At 42.7% G+C, this 14,192-nt stretch overlaps 1 protein-coding gene across 1 annotated transcript in view; it reads right to left on the bottom strand.

Moving 5' to 3' along the window:
• The window catches only part of SNX30 (sorting nexin family member 30), a 61,415-nt gene that overhangs the window by 5,934 nt on the left and 41,289 nt on the right, over positions 1-14,192 (bottom strand). Inside the window, exon 7 of the mRNA XM_084628761.1 lies at positions 11,925-12,011. Coding sequence (XP_084484887.1) covers positions 11,925-12,011 — 87 coding nt within the window. The remainder of the gene's footprint in view (positions 1-11,924; positions 12,012-14,192) is intronic.

Genomic DNA, 14,192 nt, shown 5'->3' with positions numbered 1-14,192 from the left:
CCAACAATGAGGCTCATATTTTGGTCCCTGCAGGAAGTTACGCTTCTATTTTAGGAGGTTCACATCTGTCAGCTTCCTCCAAACTTATATTGCCAGGATTACACTGGAGTTTGAGCCTCAAGGGAGAGCCATGCCTCCTTCTGAGCCAGAAAACAGAACTTCAAGGAAAGGGAAACTTAATTCTGCAGCAGCTCAGCTGAATTCCAATGGCTCAGTTTTATTGTTAAAATAGGTCTACCTTTTATAGATGAATGTAAAAGCCACTTAGTAATCATGATTTTAATATCAAGTAATACTTTACTTTAAAAATCTACCACCAATGGCCTTGTCTATGTACAGATTTGACTACATTCATTTGAAAAAGCAGGGTGGATAAAATCAATGATTTAAAAAAAAAATCTGATTTTCATTTAAATTTTTTTTTTTGGATAAAATGCTTTTGGAGGCAAAAACCTATCTAAAGATAAAGATATATTATAGCTCAAAGATATCTCATCATGGAATAGGGATTATAAATTCTAATTCTAAAGTATGAGACAATATAGTCAAACGTTTAAGAAAAGTTTTGTAAATGAGTTCCAATAGTTCACAGATTAGGGATCCAGTCTTATGGGGTTCCAGGGGCTTCTGTATAGACTATTTAGATTAAACTTTCTATCTACCCAATGGGACTCAGTGCTCAGTCTAGAAGATACCACCAGAGACACTTAGATTTGCAGTTCTCAAACTGGATTTGGGTCTCCAGAGGTAACATGCTTGTTAACAGCAAAAATGTTTTAAAATAATATATAGAGGTGAGAAATAACAGACCGCAACCCTATTGTCCCTCTGCAAATTTGTGTACAGAGTCAATCCCTCACCTCTCTCTAAAAGTGCAAAGTTTCAAAAAGTTCAATGAATAGAAAATTGTTTGGGGCGGAATAAATCTGGACAAGGAGAAGTCTGGAAATAAAAGTCTGAGATAAATGTGAGACAAATGAAATATGCTTGTTTTGTTAAAATATATGTTTGCTGTTGAAGAAAAAAATCCAGAATATATAACATTGTTGTATTAGTTAAATAAAACAATTTCAATGTCTGTCTGGTGATGTTCTCCTCCTAATACAGCATGACAAGAAAATCCTCCAAATATTAATGATTAACCTGCTGAATTGGATATAGATATTTATGAAGTCACTTGGAGGTGAACTGCTTCAATTACCTTTGGTAAGTGAAATAACCAAACCATCATTCATTTTCTGATACAGCTGTAAAATGAATCTGAAAAGTTTTCCAAATAAATCACTGTTTAAAAATGTATAGTGTCCCTCCTAAAAATGAAACCTACATCTATCTCTGAGTTGTGAAGAATATGTATTCATTTTATAATAACCAACAAGAATGCACTTTTATGTAGAAACCCATGATTAAATAGAGTCTTCCTGACTAGTGATTTAAACCATGATTTAAATCAAATCCACCCTGTGAAAAAGACAGGTTTACTTAAGCCAAGGCAAGCTCCTATGTAGAGAAGGTCCAGGAAATTATTTCTGAATCCAGCCCCTGCTCCAAGTTTGAGTTCTTTGTACATGTTTAAATATTTGATAAAGAAAATGAGTTTATCATCTGTGTGGAATGTCTAACCCACCCTACAATCAAGTAGTGCTGTATTTTGATAAGCACAGAGCAAGAAAGCACAGTATCTATGTCTGCCCAGTAAGTGTTTATTTTCTAGCCCTCATTTATATTCTAAGTAGTAAAGGAGACATTGCACTTTCTGTTACTTCAAAATGTAAGTCACCTGTTTGAACCCCTCTGGAAGATTACAAGGAAGGCTTTCCTTATCGGCATTCACTGAGCCTGCATACGCTAGTTATTGTGAGGTAGTGCTGGCAGAATGCTTGCCTGCGGACAGAGCTGAGATTAGAACTCCAGGAGTTTCCCAATCTTGTGTGTCTGACAGGGACATCCCCCTCTGGCCTTGGGCAGATCACAGCCCATTTCAGCTTCCCCCTCCGGGGGAAAAAAAAAAAAGTGGGGGGGGGGGAGAATACTTTGCTGAGGGCTTGTCTACACCACACAGCTTTTAGTGACAAGGCTGTGTCGATACAGCCTTATCACTAAAAGTCAGTGTGTGTAAAAATGCTCTGTCAGTACTTTTGCAGACAAAATACTTCCAAGCCCACGAGCGGCGTTAGAGTGCTCCTGCCGACAAAGCTGCATTCACGCTGCCACTTGCGTCGGCAAAACTTTTGTCTTTAGCGGGGGAAGGGAGGAGCTTTTTTAAGTTTTGTTGACAACTTCGCTGTGTAGACATACCGTGAGTAATGCTCACAAGTCCCCTGAGATGTAGCTCTTTCAACACGCTTCAGGAGCACTTTTACAATTCCCTGTAACTGGTTCTCAGCCTTTTCCATACTCCAAGGCTGCCTGGCCCATTTAGCAATGTAGGAAAGGTAGGGTAGTTGCAAGCCCATTACATTTGTTGGCACCCCTTATGTTGAGAACCCACATCAGATTCAGTCCCTCCCTGGAGAGAAGCATTCACACCAAGCAAGTGCTGGCCAGTGAAATATTCTGCAAGAGCAGAGCCATGTCAGCAAGGAGATCTCATGTGTTCTGAGCTCAGGCATGGGATTCAGAACTTTGCTACATGAAAGTCACACTTGAATTTGGAAGAGGAACTGTTGATGCAGAGTGTCTATTTCATCATATGAAATAGGCCCTGGGCATACCACCTGGCTATCTTTGCTGAAGTGCTGAACTTCTACAGCCTCGAATATGGTTTTCAGTCCCCGCTAGTATCTTCTTTGCTGCTGAAGTTTCCCAGTAATTTTAACAATTGGCCTGGGATGCAATAGACTGGATTATATAATCACAAGGCTACTATATTCTGGTCATATTTGCATGGCTGGTGCCAAAGCCTAACCCAGGGCCAATCCAACCCAGCTGCTAGAACAGATTGCTGGAAAGCTTTGAAGAGATTCCTCCACCTGTCAGTATACAGAAAAACAAAGTACTCCTGTATGGATCCTCCTCACTCTGAAACAAAATTGAAGAGTTAAGTAAAAAGCACATCTATAATTTCATCCAGTTGTCTTGAGAAATATCCGTTCTCCTGAATTGTTCTAGACACTTGCTCCTAAACTTCTACAGCAACATCAAGAATTTGTTCACAGGCTGCATCACTGGAGATGGGAACTGCTTTGACTTGACTGGGCAGATCTCAGCACAACATTTAAGACAGCACAATCACGGTCTCCCCCGTTATATGTGGCTTGTCAGCTTTCCCTGTTCAGAGATAGCAAGTCTGACTCTTGCAGGACTTGCATGATTATAGTGTTGCCATTTAATACACGAGGCTTCTGATTTTGTCAACCCACACGTTTTTGGGGGAATTCAGTGGATTTCTTTTGTAACAATAAATGCTTGCTCCCCAAATGGCTCAGTGTGTCTCTCTTTTAGTGGCCATACACAAATCTCAGAATTCTTTGCCAGCTACTGAGACAATGCCTTGGAGAGATCACAATAGCTAACAAGCATTTTGATGCGTGCATGGGTCTGAGCCCACCAGAGGGACAGATGCACTGAAGAGGGAAGAGGAGGCGTGGAGGACACCAGCCTGCTGCCTAGTGTTAGGGGGCTTATTCCTTCACCCACTTACTTCCTTGGTCCTTCTCGCATGAACAGAGAGCAACAATACCCGAAGTCCAAAGGTGCAAACAAGTCAATGTTTATTGGGGTGAACTTCCAGCAAGCATGATTCCAGTTTCCTTCCTTAGTGTCCCCCTTCCCAGCTCTGACACCACAGAGCCTTACCCCATTCCCTGTTCCCATCTCCCCCTTTAGCAAAACATGATTCCGATTTCCTTACCCCCATTCCCTGTTCGCATCTCCCCTCCCCACACACACCCACACCCCCCCCCCCTTAAAGTTAACCTGTCCCCCTTATTTTCAGGCTTGATTTGTTTTTTCACCTCCCTTTCCTGGAGGGCCATAATCTGAGTCTTCTAGTAGCTTGTTTGCTGATCAGATGTATTCATTATTTGCAGCTCCTTTGTGCCCATCAGCTAGGTAATTTGCATTTACACAGAGGCTTACTAGCTTGCTTTTGGATCCAAAGCTGTTAGCAGCTCAGACATGGTCTTAAAAGGGAAACATTTTACTTCCACTAGAGTTCTGATTACTTTCCACTTTCATCTCCTGCTCCAAAACCCACAGAGATCTAAAAAAAAAGCACAACCTACTGTGGCCCCTTTTGGAGCCCTAATAGGATTTTAATTAAGTACCATGTTTTATTTGCATTTCTTTTACCCCTTCTCCAATATACACTGCACACATTTTGGGAAAATGCAAATTCCTTCCATATAATTTAACCTCCATAACATTATATTAGCCATATTAATCTTACACAAGGTGTAACTGCCTCCCCCATGCCCAGAGTTTTCATGCAAACCCACCAAAGCAACAATCTGATCCCACAGAGCCACCCCAAGGCTCAGTGTTCCCATCATTAAACTGGAATCATGCTTGCTGGAAGTTCACCCCAATAAACATCGAACTGTTTGCACCTTTGGACTTCGGTTATTGTTGCTCTCTGTTTATGCGAGAAGGACCAGGGAAGTAAGTGGGTGAAAGAATAAGCCCCCTAACACCTAGCTCCATGAACAGTGCAGGGAACATACCGTGAAATCCAATTAACACCCCTTGAGGGAAGGGCAAGATGCAGCTGTAGGCAGGTCTAAGACAGACAAGAGACAATACTGACCAAATTTCAAGGCATACTAGAAAAAAAAAATGTCACACTCCATTGACACAGAATGGACATTGCTGAGATTGACAATTAGCGCCTCTTGGATCTTTTGTTTCAGGCTGCCCACGGATTCAGGCAGGGATCTCTGAAACTGTAAGGGCTACATATGCATTTTTCCCCCGCAAATGAAAGGGAGAAATAGGGAGGTTTGTCAAAAAGCCACTAAAACACCTGTTGGTGAGCCTACCACCAATCCCTTTCTCTAGGGGTTCTTGCAACCCAGAGGTTCAGAATCCCAGTCCCATAACAAATCCCTGGTTGCGAGGACACACCGATGGTCACCAGCTAACCCACGCACACTCTACATCAGGGATCACAGCCACAACCTCTGAATCATAGAATAGCAGGGTTGGAAGGGACCTCAGGAGGTCATCTAGTCCAACCCCCTGCTCAAAGCAGGACCAATCCGCAACTAAATTATCCCAGCCAGGGCACTGTCAAGCCTGACCTTAAAAACCTCAAAGGAAGGAGATTCCACCACCTCCCTAGCTAATGCATTCCAGTGCTTCACCACCCTCCTAGTGAAATAGTTTTTCCTAATACCCAACCTAAATCTCCCCCACTGCAACTTGAGACCCTTCCTCCTTGTTCTGTCATCTGGTACCACTGAGAACAGCCTAGCTCCATCCTCTTTGGAACCCCCTTTCAGGTAGTTGAAAGCGGCTATCAAATCCCCCCTCATTCTTCTCTTCTGCAGACTAAACAATCCCAGTTCCCTCAACCTCTCCTCATAAGTCATGAGTTCCAGTCTCCTAATCATTTTTGTTGCTCTCCACTGGATGCTTTCCAATTTTACCACATCCTTCTTGTAGTGTGGGGCCCAAAACTGGACACAGTACTCCAGATGAGGCCTCACCAATGTCAAACAGAGGGGAATGATCACGTCCCTCGAACTGCTGGCAATACCCGTACTTATACGGCCCAAAATGCCGTTAGCCTTCTTGGCAACAAGGGCATACTGTTGACTCATATCCAGCTTCTCGTCCACTGTCACCCCTAGGTCCTTTTCTGCAGAACTGCTGCCTAGCCATTCGGTCCCTAGTCTGTGGAGGTGCATGGGATTCTTCTGTCCTAAGTACAGGACTCTGCACTTGTCCTTGTTGAACATCATCAGATTTCTTTTGGCCCAATCCTCTAATTTGTCTAGGTCCCTCTGTATCCTATCCTTACCCTCCAGCGTATCTACCACTCCTCCCAATTTAGTGTCATTTGCAAACTTGCTGAGGGTGCAATCCACACCATCCTCCAGATCATTAAGTGAAGTTATTGAACAAAACTGGCCCCAGGACCGACCCTTGGGGCACTCCGCTTGATACCGGCTGCCAACTAGACATAGAGCCATTGATCACTACCCATTGAGCCCGACGATCTAGCCAACTTTCTATCCACCTTATAGTCCATTCATCCAGCCCATACTACTTTAACTTGCTGACAAGAATACTGTGGAAGACCGTATTAAAAGCTTTGCTAAAGTCAAGGAACAACACGCCCACTGCTTTCCCCTCATCCACAGAGCCAGGTATCTTGTCATAGAAGGCAATTAGATTAGTCAGGCATGATTTGCCCTTGGCGAATCCATGCTGACTGTTCCTGATCACTTTCCTCTCCCCTAAGTGCTTCAAAATTGATTCCTTGAGGACCTGCTCTATGATTTTTCCAGGGACTGAGATGAGGCTGACTGGCCTGTAGTTCCCTGGATTCTCCTCCTTCCCTTTTTTAAAGACGGGCACTACATTAGACTTTTTCGAGTCGTCCAGGACCTCCTCCGATCGCCATGAGCTTTCAAAGATAATGGCCAATGGCTCTGCAATTGTATCCGCCAACTCCTTTAGCACTCTCAGATGCAGCGCATCTGGCCCCATGGACTTGTGCTCGTCCAGCTTTTCTAAATAGTCCCGAACCACTTCTTTCTCCACAAAGGGCTGGTCACCTCCTCCCCATGCTGTGCTGTCCAGTGCAGTAGTCTGGGAGCTGACCTTGTTCGTGAAGACAGAGGCAAAAAAAGTATTGAGTACATTAGCTTTTTCCACATCCTCTGTCACTAGGTTGCCTCCCTCATTCAGTAAGGAGCCTACACTTTCCTTGACTTCCTTCTTGATGCTAACATACCTGAAGAAAGCCTTCTTGTTAGTTTTAACATCTCTTGCTAGCTGCAACTCCAAGTGTTATTTGGCCTTCCTGATTTCACTCCTGCATGCCTGACCAATATTTTTATACTCCTCCTCCCTGGTCATTTGTCCAATCTTTCACTTCTTGTATGGGCTGACCGAAAAGCTGTTCTCCATTAACTGTAGGGTAGCATTAGAGATTATGGATGGGGGTGAGATAAGTGGACCAGCGTGTAATTTTTCAGAAGCACCTAAGTGACTTAAGAGCACTAGCCCCACTTGAAAGTCTATGGGACTTAGGCGCTTTACACACACACAAATGAAGTTCTGGCCCCACTGAGGTCAACTTCTGTTTATTTCAGTGGGATCAAGGTTTTACTCTTGCTTTCAGAGATGGCGAACACCTGCAGCTCCTGTTGAAGTCAGCGGGAGCTGAGGTGCTTAGTCTGGAAGACAGGCTCCATCTTGGGAAGGCCAGTCAAGAAGGGTGAGTACCCCGTAGACGACAGTAACTTGAACATACAGCTAGTGCAGGCAAAAACCACAGAAAAGTGTTCTGAATTTGTGAACGTAACAGAATAAAACTGGGTCCAATTTCAGGCTTGAATTACAACATGTCCTTTTAAGGCCCCTGAATATTTTAACCGACTGCAAGGAATCCAACTGACAAAGCTGTAAATTAATTTTTACATGCGTATGATTCCGGTAATCTTGTTCTAATTAAAGATCAGAGTAGAGGCTTAAGTATTTTAAATTTTCATTAACCTAAAAATGAGGAAAAAATCAACCAACTATTGATTTAAGCCTTTTAATTCTGGCAGCAGCGATACCATCATGGGAAAAGAAGAAATGTGCTGCTGAGACAAACTTTGACATTAAGTACATGTGGAATGAGGAAAGTAGAAGCCTGTATCCAGTTGAGACTGATCAAAAATACAGTTGATATTCTTCATTACAAAGTCATGATTTAAGCACTAATGGAGGTTGTATGAATAATCCCTACCCTACATATGCAGTATAACCTTAGGACTTTAGGATTTCTGCTGTAGAATTTGTACCATGTCTAGAATTCCATTTATGCAGCAATGGACACGGACAATTTTGTATAGCTCTCTACAGTGCACTTCATGAATGTGCAATGAATTTCGTAGCAGGTTTAGTCCTTAAGAGACAGAAAGATCAGAATTAAGGCTAAAAATCTCATGCGCATGATCACTGATTAGGGACTAACCCACTGCGAGCAACTCAAGGATGGCAATTTGCATTTCCTTCTTATGGGTTTACTTTAACTATGTGCAATTCAGTTTACATTGCCAACAACATGTGAAATACTTCAAGTCTGCCTTTCTAATTCAGCCAGAAGTTCTGTATAATCAGACTATTTACTGTTCCCATAGATTCATTGTGCCTCTAAGCTTTGGGACAAAGAGCCAGATGCCACAATTGGTGCTCAGTGCTCATTGAGTCCCTTTAGTTAAGGGTGCGTTTATTATTTTACTTTTGCTACATTAGTAATTGAGATTTCAATACATACAAAGTTTCTAATACAGAATTCCAGGGCCAAGTTAGGAGAGAAATGGGAATGAGAGGGGTCATAGAATCATAGAATATCAGGGTTGGAAGGGACCTCAGGAGGTCATCTAGTCCAACCCCCTACTCAAAGCAGGACCAATCCCCAATTAAATCATCCCAGCCAGGGCTTTGTCAAGCCTGACCTTAAAAACTTCTAAGGAAGGAGATTCTACCACCTCCCTAGGTAACGCATTCCAGTGTTTCACCACCCTCCTAGTGAAAAAGTTTTTCCTAATATCCAATCTAAACCTCCCCCACTGCAACTTGAGACCATTACTCCTTGTACTGTCTTCTTCTACCACTGAGAATAGTCTAGAACCATCCTCTCTGGAACCACCTCTCAGGTAGTTGAAAGCAGCTATCAAATCCCCCCTCATTCTTCTCTTCTGCAGACTAAACAATCCCAGTTCCCTCAGCCTCGCCTCATAAGTCATGTGTTCCAAACACCTAATCATTTTTGTTGCCCTTCGCTGGACTCTTTCCGATTTATCCACATCCTTCTTGTAGTGTGGGGCCCAAAACTGGACACAGTACTCCAGATGAGGCCTCACCAATGTCGAATAGAGGGGGACGATCACGTCCCTCGATCTGCTCGCTATGCCCCTACTTATACATCCCAAAATGCCATTGGCCTTCTTGGCAACAAGGGCACACTGCTGACTCATATCCAGCTTCTCGTCCACTGTCACCCCTAGGTCCTTTTCCGCAGAACTGCTGCCTAGCCTCGGTCCCTAGTCTGTAGCTGTGCATTGGGTTCTTCCATCCTAAGTGCAGGACCCTGCACTTGTCCTTGTTGAACCTCATCAGATTTCTTTTGGCCCAATCCTCCAATTTGTCTAGGTCCCTCTGTATCCTATCCTTGCCCTCCAGCATATCTACCACTCCTCCCAGTTTAGTATCATCCGCAAATTTGCTGAGAGTGCAATCCACACCCATCCACCAGATCATTTATGAAGATATTGAACAAAACCGGCCCCAGGACCGACCCCTGGGGCACTCCACTTGACACCGGCTGCCAACTAGACATGGAGCCATTGATCACTACCCGTTGAGCCCGACAAACTAGCCAACTTTCTACCCACCTTATAGTGCATTCATCCAGCCCATACTTCTTTAACTTGCTGACAAGAATACTGTGGGAGACCGTGTCAAAAGCTTTGCTAAAGTCAAGAAACAATACATCCACTGCTTTCCCTTCATGCACAGAACCAGTAATCTCATCATAGAGGGCGATTAGATTAGTCAGGCATGACCTTCCCTTGGTGAATCCATGCTGACTGTTCCTGATCACTTTCCTCTCATGTAAGTGCTTCAGGATTGATTCTTTGAGGACCTGCTCCATGATTTTTCCGGGGACTGAGGTGAGGCTGAGTCCTTCTGTATCTGAAGCTGCTGAAGGCAAAACACTGCAGAGATCGCAAATGGACTCTCACACCAAATACAAACAGCAAATAAAATTATATTGGATACATATGATGACTATCTGAAGTTAAGCAAAGTATATCCTGATTTAGTATCTGCTGGCTTAAACACAAGAATTTTAATCACAGAATCTGATTTAATACATGCACACTTGTTTAGCCTAAATAATTAAAAAGAGACTGTATCAAGACAAACTGCTGTTAGAATTTGGACATGACTCAAGAGTCTGTTGGGAATCAGGTCAGGTTATGAAGTACAGCAAATCCTAAAATGCCCTCCAGTGGTTAAGAAGAGGGAAAATGTTTCTTGGATCCTTCTCAATCATTGCAACCAACAGCAAATAAACTTCTGCTAGACCACCAGATAGATTTTTGACAGAACTATCTTGTTGACATATTAACTTCAACAGATTCCAAAATAAACGGAACAGTACAACTGCAGTGTTGGGTAACAAAAGTCCAACTCATTGCAAATTCCAGTTCTTCTGGCCTGTTTGTTTGGTTTCTACATTCCATTAGACCATGCAAACAACTTAAAAACGTTCAGTGAAAGCATGACAAAGCCAGAGATCAAATTATAACCTTACCCAGTATAGTAGCGATTGCTATTCAGCTTTTTCATTTTAAGTTGTTTCAAAGGTTTAGAAGACTTAACTATTTAAAAAAAAACTTCCAACCTGTCCCAGGTTCTAGGCAGCAGCAGTGGTAGCATTGTGTGAACAAAAATGTCATGATGCCCATTTGCTCAGCTCTATTTGAGTGGTTAAGGAAACCACCAGGACGATCTCATTGGTGTTGGAAGGCTTTTGCATAGGTCTAGCTGGAAAGTTGTTGTTGAAGTTAAATTTGCAAGCGGGCACCATTTAAAGGGAAGCAAACTTTGCTGCTATTTTGGAAAACCTGAAAGGGCCAAGATGATGAAAATAGCTACTGAAAACGTAGAACATTGTTGCATTAAAAACTCTTCAGCAGTGACTCTCTCAAATACTGTACAGCATAAGTGGAAGTGGCTGTTTTTCTACCGAAGGACACATTTGTGCCCAATGTAAATTAAGAACTGTGTGTGTTAAAGACGCAACTCTATGGGCCCTCCATCCACTAAATGGGCTGCAAACCCTAGGCACAGTGGGGAGCACTGATGTTGGAGGAAGCCACGTTGAATCAGTGTTTCCCAGCCAAGTGCCAATAAGATCCTTCAATTAAAATTTAAAATAGTGAGGGATAATCATTATGCAAAGCTCTTAACTCAAGCTCCCCATTTAAGTATCTTCAGTTTCTGCTCCTCAAGATTCAGAGGCAGACAGAGACCGCAGGAGAAGATTGAGGGAGGAAAAAAGTCGAAGTGTGAGCAGATTGGGAAGGAGAGATTAAGTGTATTATGCTCATGATGGACGTTGCTGCCATAATTCACAAAATACAACTTGAGGCGTTACGTTATCATACAGCAATGCTATGCAGACCATGCCAAGTTGCTGCATGGTCTCAATGCAAAACCCAACTAAGACTGATTACTATTTGGAGTTGATGTACCTGCTTGTTATGTGTGTATCTCTTCCACCTTTAAGTATCTGTACGTGTAGCAACGAGATAAATCAACACCAAATAGTAGCTAATTTTGGTTGGGTTTTACATTGAGACCAGGAAGCAACTTCTCCTGAAGGTGGCAATGGATGCACCTCACTAACATAAGAAAGATCATTTGTTCTTAAAGGGCTTGATCTGAAGTCCACTGAAATCAACGGGAGTCTTTCCACTGGCTTCAGATCAGGCCTACAGCAGCTGCTAGCTTACTCTTACTCCTTTCTACATTGAATTTGGCTGTTGACACATTCTCCTTGGCTCGCCTCCTAAAGCCAGCTTGCAGCTACATGACAAGACATTGCTCTGCCTTGCACTGCTGTTTTTCAGAAGGCACGAGATTGAACACAGATCTAGAAACAAAAATTATCTCCATTTCTCCCGAGTTTTCAGTTGAGAGAAGCTGAATGACAAATATGCCACTTTTTTCGTGAAGTGGTTTCAAATGCTAACCTTGGGGCGCTCCTCCTTTTTCAAGGCCACAGCTTCCAATTTTGCTTCGTACTCTGCTTGAACTTGGTCTCTTTTCTTTAGCACGTTCTAGGATAGAAAAAAAAAAAAACACAAAACCGTAAGACTGAAAATGTACAAAATCTTGACTCCCCCTTCCTGCTCACCCCACAAGAGTTGCAGCCTGGATTCAACAACTGAAGTGCCACTGAAGTCACAGGTCTGCCTTTCAGAGGCCACTCCTGTTTTACAAGCATCTATGAAGAGGCTTTTGAATAAAAATAAAAAAGCACTCCAGGCTGAATGCTTTAGCTTGTGAGCAGATGCCAGATGACATTTGTAGCTGTTTGCTTAGAGACAAAGTCAAAACTCCCAGCTTTGCAAATGACTTGCATTGTGACCTTTGGCAAGTCACTTATCTTCTCTTGAAGATGAAAACGATGAATAAAAGGATAAACATTAACACTGAATGGGGTTGAGAGGGTTAGTTTGTAAAGCTTTCCAATATGCCCAAGCAACAAGGGAAGGAATGAGTTGGCAGGCAACATTGTTCCTAAAGCGATGTACTTCTACCACAGCCTGCCCACTCATAGCTTTCTGCAAAATCCTTTTGAAATGAATTTCCATGCTGAGTCTCAGACCAAAGGTCAATTTTGGACAAAATCCTCTCCCTTGTTTTTGCACTATGTGATAGTGAAAAAGGTTCCCACTTTTGTACATGAAACATTCAATTTTTGAGTTATTAAAGTTCATGATTTCTAGCTGACTAGCCCTCACTGAATAAGGATCTCCAGATATATTGATAAAGCTAGAAGACAGCTAATTTTACTTTACAACCATGTACAAGATCTCTAGGAAGTATAGTTACAATATTCACAGGACTAGGGAGTAACCAAATTATATAATAGACGTTTGTCATAGAGTAGTAATTGTGTCTTTGCCTATGGTAGCTATTCCCTACCCACGTTGAGTTTACAGCATAACTAGTAATACTATATTAAAATGGGACATCCATACTGGGCAATGACTTATACAAGTTTTTGCTTGAGAGGGGAGTAACTGATGCCCTGGGAGACTTGCTCTCCAGAACAAAAATAAGGAAGAAGAATCTGACCCATATAGGGGATGACTAAGGAGCTTAGTCAAGTGGGCTGGTACCCAGCTGGTGTTTCCAAGGGCCATTCAATTGCCAGGCACAGCTACACCAGCGTGGAAGAGGTCAGAGTTTGGGCAGCCAGTTTGACCAAGGTTCTCTCTGCTTACCTATCAAATAGAAATTTTAAAAAACAGCAACAGCTGTTTAACTCAAAGACAATGAGTGAAAACACTTATGAAAATAACCACACGCATCTATTCATCATCATACTCCCCTCTCCACTTCCACCTACACCACATGCCAAGGGAAGAGTCACCATTTCAATATCAAAAAGGCCATGTTTTTCAGTTATGCATGAAGAACCAACCAATATTACCAGAGTCTGGTTTTATCAGTTTGAAGTACAGCGGAGGAGGAGGTGTGTTTTTCCTAAAGACTAACGTCCCAGTACTGTAACCTCCAGGACTATAATTTTTTTTAAAATGCCAGGCATGTATTCAAAGGTGAGCACGACAAAGGAAGACAATACCCCTACTCCAGAGAGGACACTACACAATCTCCCCCAAGACACAGGGGGCAATAAAGGAGAGAATGTTCAAAACGTCAACGTGCGCGTGGCAACGCTTTAGTTCCAGTTTCTGAAGTTAAGCACGTTACTGGCTACATTTGCCTGCAGCAAAATGTGATATCAGTTCTCAATATGAGACTAGGTGGAATTTTTCCCTGCAGTTGGTTCAGATTTTTAGCGCACCACAAGCATGACTGGTATTTAACAAGTATTTCCGCTCACGGACAGAAGGGATATTGGGAGAAAGTAAACCTTACTGAGGAATTTTTTAATTCATAGTTGCCTTGGAGTAGAGTGGCCAGCACCCACCATGGATACACGTTTGGAACCAGTAAAGTAAGTTGGACCTGTACCAGCAAGGTCCAGGGATCAATAGGCATCGTATCCGTAAACTAGATTCACAGGACAAGTGACTGGAGAGTACTGCGACTGCGGGGTGAGCCCACAATGTGTTCAGAAGCATACGTTAACTGACCAGCCAGGTCTAGAGGCCCATTAACATCTCTCCAGCGGATGGAACAAAACAATGTACAGGAGAAGGAGGAATCTCTCTAGCATCTCTAGGTTATCTGTTCTTAGCTGTAGCCCAAAATACTCAGTAAATTCC

This window comes from Lepidochelys olivacea, assembly GCF_965140295.1.
Source record: "Lepidochelys olivacea isolate rLepOli2 genome assembly, chromosome: 5".
Taxonomy (NCBI): domain Eukaryota; kingdom Metazoa; phylum Chordata; order Testudines; family Cheloniidae; genus Lepidochelys; species Lepidochelys olivacea.
This window is presented reverse-complemented; position numbering and strand designations above follow the sequence as displayed.